General features: G+C 43.2%; 1 protein-coding gene across 2 annotated transcripts; it reads left to right on the top strand.

Annotated features, from left to right (window-relative positions):
* Positions 1-497: 497 nt before the first annotated feature.
* ACTG2 (actin gamma 2, smooth muscle) lies at positions 498-22,948 on the top strand. Of its 2 annotated transcripts, XM_056814676.1 has the most exons (10): positions 620-634; positions 6,949-7,017; positions 8,893-9,055; positions 11,421-11,549; positions 12,789-12,899; positions 13,509-13,593; positions 14,620-14,781; positions 17,626-17,817; positions 20,862-21,043; positions 22,080-22,948. In XM_056814676.1, the coding sequence occupies exons 3-10, from the start codon at positions 8,930-8,932 to the stop codon at positions 22,221-22,223; spliced, it is 1,131 nt and encodes a 376-aa protein (XP_056670654.1). In that variant the 5' UTR covers positions 620-634; positions 6,949-7,017; positions 8,893-8,929; the 3' UTR covers positions 22,224-22,948. The 2 variants fall into 2 exon arrangements, with proteins under 2 accessions (XP_003339917.1, XP_056670654.1); XM_003339869.3 differs by lacking the exon at positions 6,949-7,017 and having other exon boundaries at positions 498-634.
* The last annotated feature ends 1,310 nt before the right edge of the window (positions 22,949-24,258 follow it).

Here is a 24,258-nt window from a genome sequence, read left to right on the forward strand (position 1 = left end):
AACTCTGCTAGGCCTCAGTTTCCCCATCTGTGACCCCAGAGGTCCCTGCAGCACTCAGACTGATCCCCTGGTCCCCTGATGGAGGGTCACCACCATTTCCTAACACTCCTGGCAGGCTGGAGGTCTGTACCAAGTGGGGAAATGTGGGGACGCCTCTCCCCCTCCCCAGCCAATCCCGGCTCCAGATTCCCCACCAGATGGGGGTGGGGGCTGCAGGTGCTGAGCAGGGGGCCTTGGAATGGAGGCTCCGGAGACTGCCATTCTTGGTAGCCTTCTCTTCCAGGAACTGGGAGATGCCTCGGGGTCCTCGCAGAAGGCAACTTATAAGGACTTGTGCAGTGAATGTTTACAGAAGCTGCGCTGGAAAGGAACTGCCCAGGAGCACCCAGGGGCTCCCCCCTCCCAGGCCTTTTGCATCCATTTTTAAAGGAATCATTCCCTCAGCACCCCTGCGGCCCCTCCCCCGGTCAATATATTGCCATCAGACGCCTTATATGGCCATCCTGCCCACACACCCCAAGTCATCCCTTTTAGGGGAGCGGGCGGGCGCCGGCAGTTTGCTGTTGCTCCGGTATTTATACCAAAGACACAGCAGAACCGGGCCCTGAAGCCAGGAAGTCCTGCCTGTCACTCGGTGAGTAGCCCAGTCTGCTTCAGCCTCTGTGAGGGCCTCGGGACTGAGGGAGGGGGTGGGGAGGGGGAGGAGGCCGAGGGACTCTACAGGACTGTTGGGGGCAGGGGGATCAGCGATCCAAGGACCTCAGAGGCCAACCTAGAGCAGCTCCTTCCCTCCACAGAGGCTCTGAGGGGAGGTGACTTGTCCAAGGTCCTGCAGCTAGTAAATGGTGGAATCCAGCAGAGTAAAGGAAGTTGAGGGAAGGACAAGCCTCAAAGCTCATCCTCCCACTTTATAGATGAGGAAACCAAGGGGGAAAGAGTGTTTTGAACCCAGATCATCTGTTGTGAAATCCAGTGCTCTTTCCCCAACATGAGACCTTCCTCCTGACTTTGAGGTTAGTCAGTCAGTCAATAATCAATGATTAAGTGCCTGTATAGGGTGTGGTGGGCCTTATTAATTCTATAACTACCGAGGTCTCAGGCCTGGCCACCTGGACAGCAGCTCCACAAAGGGCAGCTGCTGCTGAGAATGGTTTTAGATAAATGAGAGACAACTGAGCCATCTCAAAGGACTTGGGGTCCAAACCTAGCTCTGCCACTAACTGCCTGGGTGACCTTGGCCAAGTCCCTTCAAAGTCTCTATAATACAAGGGTTTGGATTACTCTGAGGCCATTCTTTGGGAGATGATGGCTTCCCCCTCATCGTGATGCCCTGCAAGGAATTCTCCATGGCTTCACCAATAAGCCTGGGATTGTGTGTTACTGGGAAGTTCTCAGGCCCATCATTCTCAAGGAAAAAAATGTTAGAGACTAGGGATAGGAAGAAGGGTTGGCCCATTTGGAAGAGGCTCAGTGAAGTCTGTCAGTGAAAAGAACACTGAACTTAAAGTCAGGGGACTTGGATTCAAATCCTAGCTCTGAAATTTACTACTGGTGGGATCTTGGGAAGTCAGTTCTCTTTGTACCTCAGTTTTTTATCTATAAAAAAAGGAGAGTTGGGCTCTTTGGGGCCCAGTGGTATAGGGTCTAGAACTCTGGCCTTGGAGGCACTAAGACCTGAGTTTGAATCTCACCTTGGAGATTTAGTCAGTGTCTAATTCAGGGCTAGCCATGTCCCCTCTCTGGGCCTCAGTATCTTCATCTGTAAAATGAGGAGGTTGAAGTTAGGGATCCCTGCATCCCTTCCAGCCTTAATACCATGAGCTGTTTTGTATTGGACCTGGGGAAGAGAACTCCCAGTGAGGAAACTCCCCCCACCAAGACAGAATAGCAACTGATGGATGGCTTAGAACCCCAGAGAGATGGCTGTGAGTCCTGAAGGCTCAGAGGGTCTGCCCAGGGACATAAGCACAGCTTATGTCAGAGGTTGGTCTGAGCCAAGGTTACTGTATGGGTGGTGAGGCTACTCTGTCTTCATTGTGCTCTGCTGCCTCTGGGAGGAATGAGGATGAGGAGGGAATGAGGATGCTTACTGACATTTACAGAGCACCTAATGGTGGCAAAGTAATTTGCATCCACTATCTCAGAGGAGCCTCATGAGGTAAAATAACACTAGATTCCTCATTTTGGAGGTGAGGAAACTGAGGCTTAGAGTATAAGGACCAGAAGGCCAGGAAGTATCAGAGGCAGAATTCACACCCAGGTCTTACTCATCACACAAAGCAGAATGTTCTCAGCTTTAAGTCCTCTATTCTCATTAAGCAAAGGAGGAACGTATAGAGTGCCAGGCCTGGGATCAGGAAGAATTGAGTTCAAATTTGGCCTCAGATACTTAGTGGCTGTGTGACCCTGGGGAAGTCACTTAACGCTGTTTGCCTTGGTTTCCTAATTTGTAAAATGAGCTGGAGAAGGAAATGGCAAAATACTCCAGTGTCTTTGCCAAGAAAATTCCCAAAGGGTCACAGACATAGCTGAAGATGACAAACAACAACAAAACTCATTAGTGGGTGTGATGGCATGAGGATAGATGATGGGGCCATAGGTTTTAGCATCCCTGGATATTTCAAGGCTTCCTCATAAAGTGGAGCCAAGTGGCCTCCAGGCTTTCTAGACCCTGGTGGGAACACAATTAAGGTCATAAGGTACAATAAAAAGAACATTGTCTGGAATCAGGAAACATGAGTTCAAATCCTGCCACATATTCTGTATGTGATCTTGAGCAAGTCATCTTCTTTCTCTAGTCTTTCTGAGCCTCAGTTTCCTCATCTGGAAAATAAAGAGGTCAGGTGGCTCAGCAGATAGAGTAGCAGACCTGGAGTCAAGAGGTTCTGGTTCAAAATTAGCGTTAGACACTTCCTAGTTGTGTGACCCTATTTGCCTATCTCTTACTCTTCTATGTTAGAGTTGATATTAAAACAGAAAATAAGAGTTAAGAAAGAAAGAGACAGAGAGAGAGAGAGAAACAGACAGACAGAGAGAAAGACACACAGAGAGAGAGAGAGAGACAGAGACAGAGACAGAGACAGAGACAGAGAGAGGAGAGAGACTCAGAGAGAGAGACAGAGAGACAGAGAGAGAGAGAGAGAGAGAGAGAGAGAGAGAGAGAGAGAGAGAGAGAGAGAGAGAGAAGGGGGAGAGACTGAGGAAAGGAGGGAAAGAGAAAAGAAAGAAAATGAAGTCAGACTAGAATCAGGAGTTCTTGACTGAGCTCTGTGAGCTTTTTAAAAACTATTTTGACAAATGGATTTTCACCTAATTGAGTTCCTTTGGGGATCCCATGAATTCCTTTTACGTTTAAAACCCTGCTTCCAAAGGGGCCCCCCCAGGCTTTTTTCAGCAGCCTCTCGGTACAGTGCCCTCCCCCAAGAAATCTCACAGTTCTTCTCTTGTACGCCTGACAGATAAATGATTCTGAATGGGTGCCCAGCTGGTGGTGTGGGGAAGGAAGTTCAGAGGAAACATCCTGCTAGATAGTGTCTTGTAGAACAAGATTTCCATGTTTGGGAAAGCCTGGACTTCTGTTCCCCTCACAGAAGCTGGGTTTCTGTTTGCCTCAGGCCTGCCTGCTGGACCTGCAGACTCGCTCCCTCCCCGCTTCCCCCTCCACCCCCTGATTCCCTCTTGGCTGAGGGGGAACAAATGACTACAGCCAATCAGTGTATATCTGAGGACTCTCAATGGGGAGGACAAGAGAAGAAAAAACTAGACGTTTCCCTGTAATCTCAGCATTTTAGAACTTTGCTCTTTGGTGGTGACTGGATCTCGGGGACTCCAGGGGCCGCAGCTGTCCGTGGGGTTTTCTTGGTAAGGGCGGGGGAGTGGTTTGCTAGTCCTTCTCCAATGGACCTTTTAGAATGGGGAGAGAGAAGATGCCTAGAGTTCAGACCAAAGCCAGGTCTGTCCTTAAAGCTAGGAAGACAGGGCTAGGTCCAATTTTTGCCCCTGGAATATACTGACTGTATGACTCTGGTCAAGCTTTTCCCCCTTTCAGTAATCTATAAAACTGGGGCAGCTAAGTGGCTCAATGGGTAGAGCACCAGGCTACAGTCAGAAGGACCTGGGTTCGAATCTGAATGTCCTCAGGTACTTCCAAGCTGTGTGGCACTGGGCAAGTCACTTCACCTTCTGTCTTGGAGTTGTTACTAAGACAGAAAATAAGGGGACAGCCAGGTGGCTCAGTGGATTGAGAGCCAGACCTAGAGACAGGAGACACTTTCTAGTTATGTGACCTTGGGCAAGTCACCTAACCCCCATTGCCTAGCCATTACTGCTCTGCCTTGGAATTAAGTATTGATTCTAAGATGGAAAGGAAGAGTTTAAAAGCAATGACGGAGTAAAAAAGTCATTTGAGCAACTGTCTAATATGGGATTTTGTGGGAGAAATAAATGCCATCCTGCACTGGTAATTTTTCTCCCCTGGGAATTCCTTATGCCCTCCCTTCCTCTCTGCCTCTGTAAAGATCCAATATATGTTTTTATCGATAATCATTTCCTTCAGGTATTCACGAACGGAGTTAGACAGACAAGGTTCTCTGGGCTGCCATAGTTTCTGATTCTTTGTAGGTCATGCGTTCTGCTTAATTCAATAAACTCTCATCTTCTTCATCTACAAAATGAGAAGGCTGGCCCAAATGATCTCTGGGTTCCCTTTATTCTTCTCCGGCCCCTTGGGTCCTTTCTGGCACTGCCATTCCATGTTCTGTCATATCCTCATGTTACTTCCAGCTCTGACATTTAATGCTTTATGTTCTAAGGTCCTCCCAGCTCTGATGTTCTATGTTCTCTGGTTCAAAGACCCTCCCAGCTTTGACATTCCGTGTTCAAAGGACCATCAGTGCTCTGTGGTTCCTGCTCTAAAGGAAAGAAAGTCAGAAAGCTAGCACTTTCATGGAAATCAACCTTAACACCAGGCAGAATAGAATTAATTCCTCCAGGGGACAGCTGGGTAGCTCAGTGGATTGAGAGCCAGGCCTAGAGGTGGGAGGTCCTGGGTTCAAATCTGGCCTCAGACACTTCCCAGCTGTGTGACCCTGGGCAAGTCACTTGACCCCCATTGCCCAGCCCTTACCACTCTTCTGCCTTGGAACCAATACACAGTATTGATTCTAAGATGGAAGGTAAGGGTTTTTAAAAAAAAAGAATTAATTCCTCCAACTAAAAATGGCTTTGCCCTGCATACTTCTCAGAGTTACTTAGTCTAGTTTCTCCTTTTACACTTTATAGTTTGGCTTAGTTAACAGAATTTAGACGTGGAAGGGATCATAGAACTATAGTCCAGTCTCTTTTTATAGAGGAGGAAACTGAGGCTTAAGGAAACTAAGTGATTTATTCAAGGACACAATCAAACAGCCACAATGGCCCCAACCAAATCCCTGTTCTCTGATTTTAGGTTACACTATTCAACTAAATTCAGCAAGCATTTATTAGGCAACTACTGTATGTGAGGCACTGGAGATTAAGGAAACCCAGCAAAATGTCAAGACAGAAAACATGCCTGATGTTAAAAGATGCATATGAATTAAAAAATATTGCATAAACAAAAGTTTGTCATGTGACAGCTTGCTCAAGAAAGCATCCAGTTGAATTGATGTGTGACAGAAATTTAAGCTCAACTGTATCAAGAGGTGAAAAAAGAACTTATGTAACAAAGTTGCCATTAGTAATGAGAAAAGATGAAAATTGAATTTTTAAACACTCAGAAATGTAGCAGCTAAATTTACAAAGGCAAGGCCAAATAATCTACCCCCCACAGAGTGGGAAGATTAAAAAAATCAATGAGAGTAGGAGGTTTCAATAACCCACTAATAAAGTATGACAAATCAAATGAAGAATTCAACAATAGAAAAGTTGATTACTTGGCTCTTTGTATCATATTTAATTGGTATACCTTTCATCTCTGCCCTTACTTACCTACTAGACCCTAAGCTCCTTGAAAACAAGTACAGTTTAATTTTTGAATTGTTATCACCAGCCTCTAAAAGAATGCTTGTGCAAAGTAGATGTTAGGGCTGGAGTTCTGCAGGAGAAACATCAACTTTTCTGAGTATGGAGGAAGCAAAATTTCCTTCTAGCCTCATGTTTTGGGGAGCCTTCCTGTGATAAGTAGCATTTGACTTGGCTCTAAGGTAGGACAAGATGGGATTTCAATGGATAGAGATAGAGGGGAGTATTCCAAGGGGAAAGAACAGCTGGAGCAAAGACAAGAGGGCTCTGGGTGGGCTTGGAGGGAACCAGGGATGGAACCAGAGAAATCTGGCCCCTTTCATTGGTGGCTTAGGTATGTGAAAGAAAGAAAGCTGCTCATGGAAGATAAGACAAAGAGGATTCACCATCATTCTCTCAAGCCCTTTAGAACTGGAAGGAACCCTAGAGATAAAATCCAACTCCCCTGTTTTACAAATAAGGAAATGAAGGGGAGGGAGTTGAGATACTTTACAGTGTAGCTAGTCAGTGGTAACCGGAATTTCAACCCAACTCTACTGAGTCTCAGAGAGCAATTAGAAAATATCTTTACAGAAGCTATCATCTAAACAAAATGTTCTTTGATACAATAACAATGATAAATTCAGTTTGGCACTTGCCAAATAGATTTCTCCAAGGGAGGAAACAATGTCATTAATCTTAGCTCTTCAACCTACAAAAAACAGCCTGGTGCAGTCAGATTAGTCTATCCATTTGTTGTTGTTGTTACGTTGTTTCAGTCATTTCTGACTCTTCATGATCCCATCTGGAGTGTCAGTCCTGGTCTTCCAACACAGGTCTCCTGCCTCTCACAGGGCTCTGGGCTCGATGGTCTCTAAGGTCCATCCCATCTCTGGACCCATGATTCTATGATCTCATCCAACCATTTTCTAGAAAAAGACCCTTCAATGATCTGCCATGCCTTTGCAGGGGCTGCCCCCATGCCTGGAATTCTCTGTTTCCTTACCTCTGCCTCTTGGACCTCAGGCTACCTTCAAGGTACAACTCATGACCCCCTTTTTCAAGAATCTTTATCTGATTCCACTCCTCACCCTCCAGCCCCAATCACTCTGTATTTATTTTGTGCATGTATTTATCCAGAACATGTTGTATCTTCTTGGGAGAATGTAAGCTCCTCGAGAGCAGGGAATGTCTCCCTTTTGTATTTGTGTTCCTACTGCCTAGCTTAGTTCCTGGAATACAGTAGGAGCTTAATGCCTTCTTGCCAAATCATTAACATGATTTACCTAGACACTGAGAATTAGCCCAGCTTAGTTCAGAGGGCCTCACCACTATCATCACCACATTGGCTCCAGAGTGATGGATCTGGGGACTATGGCAACTACCCCAGCCTTAGCAACTGAGTGATGGAGGATCCACAACTTGTATTAGTTGGGAGGAATACTGAGAGCAAATCCATTTAACAAGTCCTCATTACACACCTACTCTGTATAAGGCAGCATGTATGGGTGAGGGGTTTCTAGTCTTCTAGAGGAGGGGTTTGTTTGGAGTATGCATATCTGGGGGAACAGTGGCAATCAGGAATAGGCTAAAGGGAGGGTGACTAGAATAATGAGGAGACATTTCCAAAAATGGGGAGGGAAGGGAGGAAGGAGACAATTTGGACCTCAAAACTTTGAGGAAATTTGTTTAAAATTATTATTATTGTATATAATTGAAAACAAACAAAATGTATTCTTACAAATGAACAAAGCCCACAGTTCCTCATATAATCTTTTCTTGTCCTCCTTATATTGAAATATTTGTTTGTTGATAATTACTAAGTGAATAATAAAAAGAAAGACATTTAAAAGGGAAAAAAGAAAACAGATGTTGAGAGTAGAGAATATGTGAAGTTGGTTAAGATGTTCTCTTTCCTTCCCACAATCCCCCCTCCCTCCTTTCTTTCCTGCACCCTATAATGGCCAATATCCTGTCTTCAGTGGGCTTTTATTGAGAATCTTCTATATGCCCGACACTGTGCTAGGCACTGGAGATACTAAAACAAACAAAATTACAGTAGCTAGAATTTATCTATATTACACTTAAATTACAGTAGCTAGAATTTATCTATATAACACTTTAAGGTCTGCAGAGCACTTCATATGTGTTCTTATTTGGTATTCTCAACTCTTCCCAAGAGGCTCTATTATAAACCTCATTTTATAGATCAGCAAACTGAGGCTGAGAAGTGAAATTATTTTGCTAGCATGGCACAGCTGGTAAGTCTCTAAGAAAGGATTTGAAATCTGATCTCCCTGCATCCCAGCCCAGCTCTCTTGACAACTAATAAACCAGCTTCCTCAAAAAACCCAACAACAACAAAAAAACCAATTATCCCTGCCCGAAAAGAGTTTACACTCTGTTGAGAGGTCAGGCAGAACAGGGATAATCTTGTATCTTAATTTTGTGTGGTTGTGTGGAATTAAATGCTTTTAGGTTAGTGATGGTGAACCTTTTAGAGACCAAGTATCCAAATTACAGCCTTCACTCTGCATGAGAACTCCTCCTTACCCCAGACAGGGGAGGGAGGAAGAGCTCTCATTGGGTTGCTGGGCAGAGGAGCCAGCGTTGTGAGAAATGTCCTCAGGTGTCTGTGGAGAAGGGAAAGGAAGCAGCCCCCTCTGGCATTCTCCAGCACTCTTCTCATAGGTTCACTACCACAGTTCTAGGGTCTCAGAGGTCAGACTCTGAGCTTTTTGCTCCCCTAGTGTGGCCTTCTTTCTCTGAACACTGGGCAGAGTTCCCTGACTATGGGAGACCTAACTTAAAGGATAGCTGAGATGAAGAAGCCCAGACCTCTTGCACGTTTTGAGATCCCTGACATTGGATTGAGACTATTTCTGACCCTTGACCTTTCTGCTGTTCTCCTAGGTGCTCCTGTCCTCTAACCTGCCCAGCCAATCCCACCATGTGTGAAGAAGAGACCACTGCACTTGTGTGTGACAATGGGTCTGGCCTGTGCAAGGCTGGCTTTGCTGGTGATGATGCACCCCGGGCAGTTTTCCCTTCCATTGTGGGGCGCCCTCGACATCAGGTCTGTGTCCAACTATGTGTCTGTCACTGTCTTGGAAGGGCTGCACAGCAGATGTTCTGATCTGAAGAAGATAGAGGGTTAAGGGAAGGATGTTTTTATTCCTCCCTCCCATTGATCAATACTAAAGAGTCAGCTTGGAGTAGTGGCTAGAGAGCCAGCCTTGGAGTCAGCCTGGATTTGAGTCCTGCCGTTGCTCTACACAGCTCTATGACCCTTAAATAGCTTAACCTGTCCATGATCTGGGTAACTCAAAGACCATGAAGCTGTCAAGAAGCTGCCTTTACCTACACTGGTAGAGGGAGCTCCCTCTGTCCCAATTCCTCACTAGTACTAAGACAGCTATTAGTGTCCCTGGACAAGACTAACACCTTCTAGACTTTAAGATTTTAAAGCTAGAAGGCCCTTCAGGCTATGTAGGTCAACTCTTTCATTTTACTGAAAGGAAACTGAGGCTCAGAGATAAGGTACTAGCCCAAGATCAAAATGTTCATGCTAGAATGAGGCTGGAGGCCTGGTTTCTGATTCTTGGTTAGCAGTGTTGGGAACACTTCTATTATCTGACATTATTAGGTTTACAAAGATATGAATGCAACAGCACACAGTGGTACAGAAACATCAGGGTCTATTATGATGATGATATCTATGACAGATGAAAGGCAGTGCCAAAATGAGTCAAGGATGATAGAGGGATGACAAGGAGGTCACTGGATTTCTATGGGACCCCAGGCTTTGAAAGGTTTTGTTTTGTATGTGTTACTTTGATAGGTAATGAAGAATCACTGAAGCTTTTTTATTTTTAAGTTGTATTGATGCCATTTATTCTTCTATCACAGTCATTCCTGGTTCTAGCCCTCCCTCCCACTCTTAGTAAGTTTTTCTGTGTAACAAAGAAAAGCAGTTAAATAAAACCAGCCTAAACAATGATTCAACCAATAACATATGAAACATTCTGTATCCATAACCCCACCTCTCCAATGAAAAAGGCAAAAGGCATATTCTGATCTCCTCTCCAGAATTAAAGAGAGTCTTTAGATAGTTTTTGGCTTACTTTGGCTATGAAATAGGTTTTTTGGGCAGGGGAGGGCTGTGATCAGTCATAATAATAAGAGTACTAACTGGCATTTGTAGAGTACTTCCTATTTGCCAGAAAATTGTGTTCAGCACTTTAGAATTATCCTATTTGATCTTCAAAACATCCCTGGGCAATGGGTGCTATTATTATCCTCATTTTATAGATGAGGAAACTGAGGCAAGTGGAAGTTAAATGACTTGCCCAGGGGCACACAGTGAGTAAGCATCTGAGGACAGATTTAAACTCAGGTCTTCTTGACTCCAGACTTGACACCCTATCTACTGTGTCACCTGACTGGAAGGACCTGGAGAACATAAACAGCTGGATGAGAATCTAGAACCTAGAATGTAAGAATCATATATACAAGTCATACAAGAATAAAAATCTAAATAACAGGAAAGGCTCTGATTCTCAGAAACTGAATTCCCTCATAATTATTTTAGGAAGGATATTAATAAGCTGAACAGTATCTAAAGAAGGACACCTCAGATATGTGCCATAAAAAATCAAATGAAGAAACTGAGGAAGCGTAGTGTCAAGAAGAGAAGAGAAGGGGGCAGCTGGGTGCTTCAGTGGACTGAGAGCCAGTTCCAGAAACAGGAGATCCTGGATTTCAATCTGGCCTCAGACACTTCCCAGCTGTGTGACCCTGGGCAAGTCACTTGACCCCCCATTGCCTAGCCCTTACCACTCTTTTGCCATAGAACCAATACACAGTATTGATTCTAAGATGGAAGTTAAAGATTTTAAAGAGAAGAGAAGATAGAGGAGACAAGATAACCTTCTTCAAGGATCTTCATGCTGTCATGAGGAGGAGAGATCTGATTAGATCTGTTTGTACTCAGAGGGCAGCAGAGCCAGGAACATTGGAGGGAAGCTGCAGGGGGAAGATTTCAGCTAAAGCATGAGGGAAACAGCCAAAGAATGAGAGCTGTCCAAAAAGAGCCTGGAATGCTCTTTCCAGTTGTGGGGCAGGTGATCTGGGAAGAAGCGGATAACCCATCACTCGGCAGATTTCACTCCTCTCACTATTGATTGATAAGCTGCTGAAGACCCTTCAAGAACTCAGAGGATGGGATCCCTAGGACTGTAGAGGCTCTCTTACCCTGGAGGAGCTGATCGCCCTCTTAGATGAGACTCAAGCTAGTGAGCCATTGGAGGAGAAATGGAAAGCATTCAAGGGCTTAGGCTGAACATCTGGGCTGAGGGCTGCTCTGAATTAGATTTGGCAGGAAGACTTGGTCATGTTTCAGCGTTGTCTAACCATCTCTCTCTCTCTTCTTTGGGCTCTAGGGTGTGATGGTAGGAATGGGCCAAAAAGACAGCTACGTGGGAGATGAGGCCCAAAGCAAGAGGGGCATCCTGACTCTCAAGTACCCCATTGAACATGGCATCATCACCAACTGGGATGACATGGAGAAGGTCCTGGGGACTCCTTCCCGGATGTAGTGTTTTTAATGATAATGTGTTATTCCTGACCCTGCTGTGCCTGCTTCCAAGGGTCCCACATCTTTCCATCAGGATCCATTCATTATTCCCATTTCACAGAAGATGAAAGGAAAGATAGGGGATTTGGTTCAACTCAAGAACCCATTTCATTGCAAGAATAGACCCCAGGAATCTTGGTCCCTGGTCACAGAATCATAGATATTCAAAATGTCAGAAATGAGAGAGACTTTGGAACCTAGAACATCAGAACTTGAGAGGACCCTAGAGAACAAAATGTCAGAGTTGGGAAAGATCTTAAAATATACAATATTAGATCCTAGAGCCACCTTAGAACTTAGAACATAAAATGTAAGAGTTGGAAAGGACCTTAGAACATAGAACAAAAGATGGGAGGAAATTTAAAACACAGAATAAAACAACAACAATAACAATAACATCATAATCATACTGGCTAACATTTATATGGTACTTACTATGTGCCACACTATGTACTAAGGGTTTTAAAATTAATATCTCATTTGATTCTCACAATGACCCTGAGAAATAGATGCTATCATTATCCCCATTTTATAGATGAGGAAACTAAGGCAGACAGATATAAAATGACTTGCCTAAGGTCACTTGGTAAGTGTCTGAGACCAGATATGAGCTCAGGTTTTTGTGTCATAAGGGCTAGAGCTCTACTGTACCACCTAAGTGAAAGGAACTGGGAAAAACTGGAAAAGAGCTTAGAATATTGAACATAAGAGCTAGAAGGAGTCTTAGAAAGTAGAACATTATAATTGAAATGAATCATAGAACAAGGAACACACAGTGCCAGAGCTGAGAGGATCCTTAGAACTTAGAAACACTCAGGGATGGAAGAAACTTTAGGATATAGAACATAAAATGTCAGAACTGGTAGCAAACATAGAACTTAGAACACAGGATTTTAGAGCTGATCAAGATCTTATGACCTAGAACATAGAATATCAGGGCTCAAAACGACCATAGAATGAAGAATGTCAGAGTTAGTAGAGGTCTTATAACATAAAAGGGTAAATGCCAAAGTTGGGATCATCCTGCCCACCCCCTTTGCAGTTCCCAGGGCCTCATCTCTGTTCTGGGTCCATCTTTGGGTAGAACAGAGCATCGTAATTGCATTTCCACCCTGGATCTTCTGACTCAGTTGGAGCCTGCTCACTTTTCTAAAGTAACTTCTGTTTCTCCTAGATCTGGCACCACTCTTTCTACAATGAGCTTCGAGTAGCTCCTGAGGAACACCCCACCCTGCTGACAGAGGCCCCTCTAAATCCCAAGGCAAACAGGGAGAAGATGACCCAAGTAAGAGACTGAGGGAAAGTGATAATGGAGAATGCTTAGGTGCTATCAGCAGTGCTCATCTAGGTCATCTCCCTTCTCCCCCTGCCCCTCATCCCTTCTCTGTCTCTGTCTGTCTGTCTGTCTCTTCCTCCTCCTCCTCCTCTCTCTGAGAAGCACATTCATTTTTTTCTCAAAGACTTTATCAGTGGAGCATTAGAGATGGCAGGCCCTACGAATGTGGGAATGGCTCAAGATAGTGGGTATCCGTATTGGGGGCTTCACCTAGCTTAATTGGGGAAAGCCCGTCACCAGAACTTTGACCACCAAATAATAGCCAAAGCAACTTGTGAAACCACTTGCTAAGGCATGGAAGGGTTTTCTCTTGATTAATAATTGGAGAACCTATCCCATCTACCTCTTCCTCCTCTCCTCCTCTTCTCCTCCTCATCCTCCATCATCCTTGTGGTCTATATTTATTTTGTATCTCCCCAGGACAGTATAAGCTCCTCGAGGTCAGGGGCAGTTTGGGGATTTATCTTTGTATCCCAAGAAAATCACCAAGCACACAGTAGGTGCTTAATAAATGTAAATTGAATTGAACTGACTTCCTGCTTCCTGTCCACATTTCAGATCATGTTTGAAACCTTCAACGTTCCTGCCATGTATGTGGCTATCCAAGCTGTTCTGTCTCTCTATGCCTCTGGCCGTACCACTGGTGAGCTCCATTGACTTCTCTGCCCTTGTCCAGTCATGGAATTGGGAGGGGGAGGGGGAGGAGTAAGGATAAAGAAGAATCAGGTGGGGGAAGGTGAAACTGAGTCTTCTAGAAGAGTTCTTCCTACTTAGCCTGAAAGATTTGATTTGACAATCAACTCCAGTTGGACTCAATAACCTCTGCGATCCTTTTTATCTCCTAATCTATGAGCTAGAATTGGCTTATCCTAGGAGGGGAGCCAGACCCTCCTGGTGGTGTTCTAGTGAACTCTGCAGTGATGGGAGTTCGAGAGGATTTAAAGACACAAGAGAATCCCAAACCTCCAAGTCTGACCAATGCTTTTAGTTCTTTCTCACTCCTGCCTTCCAACAAATCATTGATAAGGATCAATCCCTGGATCTCAGTTTCCTCTTCTGTCATATATTTTTTCAATTCCCCTCTACCTTACTGATTCTCAGAATTCTGAGAAACAATTTACTCTCACTCCCTGCCTTTCTTTAGCCCAGCTCACCCTCTGGTGGACATCCTAATGAGCAGAAAAGTAGGTACAATAGATAGTATGGGGGGGGGGTGTAGGGAGACATCCACCTCCCCTGTGCCTTGCACAAGAGAATGAGCTATGACTGCAGTATTCCAGGAGCTGACCAGCTTAAGGAGTCTTTGTAGCCCCTGCCTCCCAGAGCAGAGCTGTGGAAAGCCCTTTGGAAAAGCCGGAGCATAGGAGAAAGGGGCTTAGTTATTGTTGCCAAATCATTGGATCAACTGAGACTTCTTCTTAACATAAAGCCATAAGAGCAGCCCAGTGTGTCAGTGCAGTTGGGGTTTGTGGGCATTTGCTCCATCGTTGCAGATGGCTGATCAACCTCTAAGTATTCACGTGGGTCACAGTTCAGAGATCACCTCCTCCAACCCCTTCATTCTACAGACCTGAATGAGAGTCAGGAATCCTGTAATGACTAATCCCAGGGAGATCACTAGGGAAAAGTAGTCAAGGGAGTTTCACAGATCCATTTCCCTTGTTTGCAGGCATTGTCCTGGACTCAGGGGATGGAGTCACCCACAATGTGCCCATCTATGAAGGCTATGCCCTGCCTCATGCCATCATGCGTCTGGATCTGGCTGGCAGGGATCTCACTGACTACCTCATGAAGATCCTCACAGAAAGAGGCTACTCCTTTGTGACCACAGGTATGGGGGGCCAAAGGAGAAGAGGTGGGATCAGAGAAGGCTTTGGGGAGGTGGGAGAGAAGCCAAAGGATTGCTTTTAATTCCAAAGCTGAATTTGACATTACTGTCATTTTCTCTACCCCAACCACAAATGGACCTTTCCCTTGCAACGAAGAAAAGCAAATAAAAGAAAGCAAGCGATAGTGTTGTTGTATGACAATGCATCACCCACTTCTTGGTTGAAAAGAGGGATGGATGTTTCATTAGCCAGTCTCCTGGACCAAGATCGCCCCCTGCAATTATTCAACTCTGGAATCCTTTTAATGTTGTTTTCACTCAGGTTCTCGGGATCAGTTTGCATATTTTCCTCCTAGTTCTGTTTTGTTCTTTCTGCACTGATTTATACAAGCTCATATAAGGGATAAACATAAAGTCTTGCACTTGGGTATAAAAAACTTCTCACATGTAAGTTGGAGGAGACTTAAACAGACAGTGGTTGTTCTGAAAAGGATCTAGGGATTTTAGGGGACCACAAGCTCAATGGAATTCAGCAGTGGAACATAACCACCACAAAAGCTAATCTAATGTTGGGCTTTACCAAGAGATGCTGAGCTTCCAAGTAATAGAGACAATCATCCCAATGCCCTCTACTCTCATCAGACCTCCTCTGAAGTACTGTGTTCATTTATGGACATCAAGCTTAGAAAAGGCATTGATACACCAAAAAGCGTTCAGAGGGAGGCAACCCTGCTGGAGAAGGGCTTTGAGTATATGACATGTAAGAATAGAGTGAAGGAGAGAGCAGCTAAGTGGCTCAATGGATTGAGAGCCAAACTTAGAGACAGGAGGTCCTGGGTTCAAATTTGACCTCAAAAACTTCTTAGCTGTGTGAACCTGGGCAAGTTACTTAATCCTCATTGCCCAGCCCTTACTGTTCTTCTGCCTTGGAACTCATATGCAGTTCTGATTCTAGCATAAAAGGTAAGGGCTTTAAAAAATAGATTGAAGGAAATAGGTTTAGCCTAGAGAAAAGAAGACTCGGCGTGGAGATAAGATGGCTGCCTTCAAGAGGACAGAACCAGAAGTAAATGCAGGGAAGTTCTGAAGAAACAGACTTTGACCTTAAGAAAACTTACTAACAATGAGAGTCCCACAGTAGGATGGGTTATTTCCAGTGATTGTAGGCTTGCCCTCCATGGAGTTCTCAGAGTAGGGGCTCGCCAACCACTATTGGCTCTGTTACAATGGGGGTCCCTTCATGATTGGATTGTCCTGGATAGGTGACCACTCTCAAATTCTATAATTCTCTGATACTTTCCCATACTCTCTAAAATCTTCTTTGTCATTATTTCTTTCTGAAAAATAATATTCCTGTATCACAGCTGGTTACCCATTTCCTAAGTGATGGGCACTTGCTTTGTTTCCAATGAAGAGAAGGATTTTTTAAAAACCCTTACTTCCCATCTTGGAATCAATACTGTGTATTGGTATTGGTAAAGTCCAAGGCAGAAGAGTGATAAGGGCTAGGCAATGGGCGTTAAGTGACTTACCCAGGGTCACACAGCTGGGAAGTGTCTAAGGCAAGGTTTGAACCTAGGACTTCTCATCTCTAGGCCTGGCTCTCAATCCACTAAGCCACCCAGCTGCCCCCAAAGAGGATTTTAATAGTTATAGATGGGGTATGTTTTAGACCAAATCCTGTGGCATTTAAGGATGGGCAGAAGTGGGATAGGGAAGAATAATGAGAAGTAAGGAAACACTTGTCTCTTAAGAAATCAAATTCTCCCCCTGCTCCTTAGTTCCTCTTCTCTTCCAGTTGCCCTATGATCTCATTTTGCCTTCTACCTACCCTCAGTGGTGAATGTCTCATAGTCTGAGTCACTTCCCTTCCCTGTCCCCATTATCCAAGCATATTCCTGTGCTAGCTACCAGTTAGAGAAAACCTGATGAACCAGTTTGTAACAAGCTATTAATGCCAGATGAAGGCTTGAAGAGTTCCCCCTATTTGGTAGTATTTTGAGAAGGGAAGAAACTGTAACCTAGAGGTCAGAAACCTTAGAGATGATGTTTCAGACACCTGTGTTGGGGGTATTTTCCTGCCTTCCAAAGTTTTTCTTTTCTTTTTTTATTATTGTAAACTTCATAAGAATCAACAAATATGAACCTATTCTAATAGACAGACTAACCGGAGAAGTGGGTTGTTGACGTTACCATGGACAGATCCATTTTGTTAAACTGTATGTGAAACTTACTATGGTGGTTCCAATGTAGATGCCCTATATCTCTGTGTCCCCAGATGAACTTTCTTCTCAATATTTTTTAAAGATTTCATTGGTGCTATTTTTTCTCCTCTTTTTTCTGTTATTACTGTCCTACCCTGTCAATCCTCCAAATGAAAGCCCTCCCTTAAAAGAGATCAGCAGAGCAGAGCACATTGGTGACAGCTACAATGTAGACCTCATTCTTAGGTAGGGGAGAGTTTTGAGAAGGGCCTTAGAGACTGTTCTGCAAACATGGACAATGGCTAGAACCAAGAAGCTCCTATAGTATATCCATTAGTGAAAAGGTCCCACCCTGCAGGATTTTCTGGGGGCCACTGGGCTATAGTTATGAGTAAGAATGATTTTGTAAATGTTTTTCTTAGGGATCTCAGCTTTAATTTTTTTAAGATGGTAAAGATAAAAGAGATTGGGAGTCATTTTATCCATTTTGAAATGACATTGACAATGACAATTATATTAATATCTACAATGATTCATATTATTTCACTGTGACCCTAATATTTGATGGGGCTAAGAATAAGTGTTCTTTGGTCCTAGAATGAACTGACCCCTCTGTTCCCTCTCATTTTGATTCTCTCACCAGCTGAACGTGAAATTGTAAGGGACATCAAGGAGAAACTGTGCTATGTGGCCCTGGACTTTGAGAATGAGATGGCCACTGCTGCCACCTCTTCTTCCCTGGAGAAAAGCTATGAGCTACCTGATGGTCAGGTTATCACCATCGGCAATGAGCGCTTCCGATGCCCAGAAACCCTCTTCCAGCCCTCCTTCATTGGTGAGACCCTAGAAGAGGGAGGAGTGTTGAGGAGACCATGCACAGGGTGATGCTGCAGAGGGGAAGATTAAGTGATTCATATATGAAAAGGGGAATTGAATCCTACAGCCTAGATAACATCTACTCTTATAATTAAAGGATTAGTACCCAAAAAGACCTTCAAGGTCATCTCATCCAATGAGAGCCAGAGAAGGTAGTGACACTACCCACAAAGATCATTCAGCTTAGTAATGCAGGAAGATGGTTGGAGACCCAAGTTTCTCAACACTTAGTCCAATGCTCCTTAAGTAGACCATGCCAAGTGCTGGATGCAGAAGTAGATAGCAAAGAAAAGAGGAAGAAATTGAAAGGTTAACTGCCTTTTGGGAGACCTTGGAATAAGCTTCTTTCTAACATGGATGAGCCTTAATCATCTTAGAATACTGAGTCTATCTCCCAAAGAGCAGTGAGGATAATTCAGAAAAGCAACTAAATCAGTTATAAATCATTACTCATTCAACAGGCATTACTTGAGAGCTCCTACCATGAGCAAGGTAAGATGGACACACAAAAAGATAAAACAAAGCCCCTTCCCACTGTGACTGCAAAAATGTGGGTTTCAAGACTGTGAATTGCCAAAAAACTGTAAAGATAATTTTTAGTGTCTTGATTTTATACCAAAAATAAGTGGTCGCCATGGGAAAAATTCCCAAATATGAAATACCCAAGTCAGCTGGGTTTTATGGAGATTTTAATTAATATAAATGAAGGAATTAAGGAATGGGAAAGAGACAGAGTAAGAGGAAATAGTAGGAAAAGGCTAGGGCCTAGGCCAATGGCCTAGGCCTTTCTCTTTAAGAGAGAAACTAAGTCAGTCTTTAATCATTCACCACAAGATCTTTCTAAGCAAAACTCTAGTGTTCAGAGAAGCAGCAGCCTCCTCTGACTCATGACCTCCATTCAGCTACCAAAGCTGAACTAATTCCAGACCCCTCCAGCTCCTTCCTTTTAAAGAAAAATTTTCTCTTGTGTCACCTCCCCTAAATTTTTACATCTACCAATCATAGTAGACACTTTTCCTAGGACAGCCCATTCTTAGTTTTTAGTTCTCACCTTCTCTGGGTAGATTATATCTTCTGAGTACTTCACACCTCTTTGCTAAACTTGCCCCTTGCAAGTTGCCTGACCTTTTGGTGATTAATTTGACCTTCCTAGGTTAGCACCCTTTTGTATGAGATCTAAAAATAGACCTAGCTTAAGGTTTTGGCCTCACTATAAGTATGAGTTAAGTACCTTCATTGTTCACTAAGGAGTTTTACAACTTTATCTTCCCCTAAAGTATGCCTAAGTATGGGTGGAGTATTTTTAAAGTCCCCAATACATTCCTGATCAAGTACCTCCATTGTTTAAATGGGGAATAACCTTAACCATAACCTTAAGATGTTCCTAGTCTGAGAAATTTTAAGATTCACACCTCCTAAAGTTTATTTATGTAGTAAGATAAGCTATAACTTTGTTAAACATTAACTAAAAGGGCAGCTGGGTAGCTCAATGGATTGAGATTGAGAGTCAGGCCTAGGGACAGAAGGTCCTGGGTTCAAATTCAAATTTGACCTCAGACCCTTCCTAGCTGGGTGACCCTGGGCAAGTCACTTAATCCCCATTGCCTAGCCCTTACCACCCTTCTCACTTGGAACCATAGTAATAAGTATGGCAGAAGGTAAAAGTTTTGTTTTTTATAAATTAACTAAGACTATTTGATTCAATTCAACAGGACCTGGAAATATAACAACAAATAGAAAAAGGGGCTTTGCCTTCTAAGAACTTATATTCATTGTGTAGGGTAGGAAAGAGGGGAGGAATATCTAAACAGATAGATAAATGCAAAACAGTTTTAGGAAGGAGAGAATGCTAAGTAAGTAAGGGCATCAGGGAAGGCTTCTTAGAGGCAGCAGAATTCAGAATTAGCCTTGAAAGCAAAGGCAGATTCTAAGATGGAAAGGTGAAGAGGTAGTGCATTTCAAGCATGAAGGTGAGGAGAAGAATGCAGGATGATGGATTGTGCAAAGGCACAGAGATGGGAGATTGGGTGCTGAATTTGTAGAATAGCAAGAAGGCCAGTGGGGCTGGACCATGGAATGCATAAAGTCACTCAACTGGTCAAGTGCTTACTATGTGCCAAGCACTCTACTACTAGACTAAGTACTGGAGAAACAAAGAAAGGGAAAAGACAGCCCCTGTCCTTGAAGAGGTAACAATCTAATAATCAATAATAAAAGGGAATAATGTGCAATAAATCTGGGAAAGTAGACTGGCCAGAGGTAGATTAGAAGGGTCTCAAATGCCAAACAAAAGAGTTTTTATTTTGTCCCAGGAGCCATTGGAAACCACTGAAGATTCTGGACCAGGAAATGCTATGGTTAGACACGAGCTTTCAGATGATTTTGGTAGCTTTGTGGAGGTTAGACTAGGGAGGAGGAGAGGTTGGATGCAGGGAAACTGACCAGGAGACTAGTGTAGTCATCAAGGAGAAAGATGATGACTCTGAACTGAAATAGGAAAGTAATCATGTGAGCAGAGACAAGAGGAAGAATATGAGGGATCCATGGAGTAGAGTTGACATGACTGTAAGTGAATGAAAGTAGGAATTGGGGTAAGGATGAGTAAAGAGTCAAAGATGAGCTTGAGGTTTCAAAACTATGGGACTGAAAAGATAGAAGTACATTTAATAGAAACAGGAAAGGTTTTTTTTTAATTGAAAACTTTAATTTAATTAATTTAGATATTTTTCCATGGTTACATGATTCTTGTTCTTTCCTCCTCTCCTCTCTCCCCTCTCTCACAGTCAACGAGCAATTCCACTGGGTTTTACATGTCTCGTTGATCAAGACCCAATTCCATATTATTGATAATTGCATTAGGGTGATCTGTTTAACATCTATATCCCCAGTCATATCCCCATCAACCCATGTGATCAAGCAGTTGTTTTTCTTTGGTGAGAAACAGTTACGTTTTGATGAAGGGTGTTGTCCATGGTGCTAACTAAAGGCCCTCCTGTGCCACAGGTATGGAGTCTGCAGGCATTCATGAAACAACCTACAATTCCATCATGAAATGTGACATCGACATCCGGAAGGACTTATATGCCAACAATGTCCTCTCTGGTGGAACCACCATGTACCCTGGCATTGCAGACAGGATGCAGAAGGAGATCACAGCCCTGGCGCCCAGCACCATGAAGATCAAGGTGGGTCTCTTCTCAGCTGTCCTTGGTTCTAAGCCCTGCATAGAAAAACTCAACATGTTTTCATCCCTTGACAGCACTTCCTGAGCTCTCCTCACTCCCCAGCAGTGATCCAAATCAATGTTTGGAGAGCGAAAGGTCTTCTCAGTCAATCACTCTGCCTCCTCCATCAATATTTTCCCAATGCCTAGTGAGAGCAAAGAGGCGAGAACTGAGCAAAAGGATTGCTTGGTACAAGTAGCATAATGTAGATCTCTAGATGAAAAAGATTCTCTTGCTTTCATATTTGTGTGTCCAACATCTTATCCAATGCCTTGTATGTGGTAGGCACTGACTAACAATCAATTGGTGTTCTTTGTAGGCAGGGCTGCAGGCATTCTAGGAACATTTATTAACCTGGCCAAAGGCTGTTGGGAAAAGCTGGGATCTTCTGTTTGTTTTTTGTAACTGGCAACAAATGAACTTCAAATAGAAGATGTGTGAAAAGTATTTCTATATGTACATGAGTGTGTACATGTGTGTGTTTATGTATGTATGTGTGCGTGCATAGCATGCTGGGAATCTTGGAATCAGGAAGCTATAGATGGAACAATAAAGAGAGTTGTGCAGAGAATGAATGTCTAGCTTAAGCTCAGAAGCTAAAGAAGCCAAGCCTTGAATCACTCAGCAGGGATCATCAACTACCAGAAGGTAGCTCCTCCCAAAGGCAGAACTACCTGCCCACAAGAGGCAGGGTGCTGTTGGAGAGAGAACATTGATTTGGAGCCAGAGACTCCATGACTCTGATGCTCATTTACCATGTGACCATAGACAAATGACTTCCCTCTCTCTGTAAAATGAAGGGTGTTTGATGAAATGACCTTTAGGATATTGCCAACTTCAAAGGAAGGGCACTCTATGATATCTCTAAAGCTCTGCAGTCTTGTTTGCCTTCCAGTGGGCTCTCCTGCCTCAGGTGGGCCAATGAGACGTCTGTGCTATATCTCCTTCCCCACTGCTTTGGGCCATGACCATTCCATTTCCCTTTCACTCTTCACAGATCATTGCTCCCCCTGAGCGCAAGTATTCCGTTTGGATTGGGGGCTCCATCCTGGCCTCCCTCTCCACCTTCCAACAGATGTGGATCAGCAAACCAGAGTATGATGAGGCTGGGCCTTCCATTGTCCACAGGAAGTGTTTCTAAGGATGGAGTCCATGGAGCCTCCTTGGCGCTGCTCTTCCTCCTGCACCCTCTGCTCTGTTGCTGATCCCAATGCATTAAAGTTGGCAAGCTTTATCTTTCTGTATGGACCTCTTCTTTCCCCATGTAATGCCTCTAGCTTGGATGTCAGTGGGAATGAAGACCAGGTTACTCATTGTGGAACATAAAATCACTGGACTTAGAGCTGGAAGGGATCTCAGAGAACACCTGGTCCAATTCCAAGTAGTCCTTTCACTTCACTGAGTCTCAGGTTAAGAGACCTGCCTAAGAACACATAGCAGCTAGTCAGTCCCAGAACCTAGATTAGAGGGCAGTTCTCCTACCTCACTGTCAAATCCAGTGTACTAGTTCAATAAATATTCATTCATTCATTTCAACTCAATGTAGTTCTCAAGAGCAACCCCACCCCACCCTGAGGGAGTAATCATGTCAGTAGATGTCCAAATAGAGGATAATACATGCATGTCTGTTTGCCAAACTCTACCTAATCAGCATGTTTATTTTTTAATTCAATTAAAAACTTTTATAAATAGCATTTACTCCCAAATGTCTGTCTCCTCATCCCCTCTCCACACCTTAGAAGGCATCTTCTGGCAAACAGATACAGAGAAATGTAATGTCTATCGTGTTTCCATTTTTCAGTTCATTCTTTGAAGGTGAACATTCACAAGTTATTCTTTAAATATTAAATCTGTAGCTATAAATAATGTTCTCTTGGTTCTATTCATTTCACTCTTCATTATCTGATGTAGTTTTCCCCAATTTTTTTATTAATCTGGTCACCCTTTTTTACAGGTCATTAATTCAATTTTGTTTTCATTTTTAATTTCAAATTCTCTACCTCCTCTAATCTTTCCACCCAGTCATTGAGAAGACAAGAATTACAATAGGTAATATATAGGAAGCCATGCAAAATGTATTTCCACACTAGTCATGTTCTGAAAGAGAAAAATAAAAAAAAAACAGGCAAAAGAATGAGGAAAAATATGCTTCGATCTATACTTTGACTCCATCAGTTCTCCATATGGAAGTGGATAGGATTCGGGTTTTTGGGGTTTTTGGGGTTTTTATCACAAGCCCTTCATAATCGTGATTGTATTGATCAATGTTATGAAGTCTGTGAAACAGTTGATTATCTTTACAATATTGCTGTTACTGTGTAAATTGTTCTTCTGGTTCTGCTCACTTCACTTTGCACCAGTTAATATGTCTCCCCAGGTTTTTCTGAAACCATCCCCTTCATTTCTTAAAGCATAATAGTATTCATGTACCATAAAAAACTACTATAAATAGTTTTGTACTTTGCTCTCTTTGAGTTTAGATCTAGTAATGGTATTTCTGGGTCAAAGGGCAGACATTTTTAAAGCTTTGGGTCATAGTTCCAAATTGGACTCCAGAATAGTTGGATTAGCAACAGTGCATTAGTGTACCTACTTTTCCACATCCTTTCCAACTTTTTTCATTTTTTTTTGTTATCTGAGCCAATCTGACGAGTGTGAGGTAATACTTCAGAGTTTTTAAATTTGTATTTCACTAATAATTAGTGATTTAATATGACAACTGATGATATTATTTCTCCCTCTAAAAACTGCTCATATCCCTTGACCATTTACCAATTCAGGAATGACTTTAGTTCTTATAAATGTGTCTCAGTTCCCTATATGTTTTCAGATAAATTTGCTGCGAATTTCCCCCTAGTTTCCAGCTTTTCTTCTAACTTGAACTATTTGAACAATTTTTTTTTAATTCCACGTAAGCACAGTCCAGGGGCAGCTATATTACTCAGTGGATTGAGAGGCAGGACTAGAGTCAGAAGGACTTGGTTTTAAATCTGTCCTTAGACACTTCCCAGCTGTATGACCCTGGGCAAGTCACTTAACTCCAACTGCCTGGCCTTTACTGGTCTTTTACCTTAGTATCAATACTTACTATCAATTCTAAGACAGAAGGTAAGGGTTTGTTTGTTTTTTTAATTATCTATTCTCTCTCCCATGAACCTCTCTATCTCTTATTTGTT

This window comes from Monodelphis domestica, chromosome 1 (genome assembly GCF_027887165.1).
Source record: "Monodelphis domestica isolate mMonDom1 chromosome 1, mMonDom1.pri, whole genome shotgun sequence".
In the NCBI taxonomy this organism is placed as follows: domain Eukaryota; kingdom Metazoa; phylum Chordata; class Mammalia; order Didelphimorphia; family Didelphidae; genus Monodelphis; species Monodelphis domestica.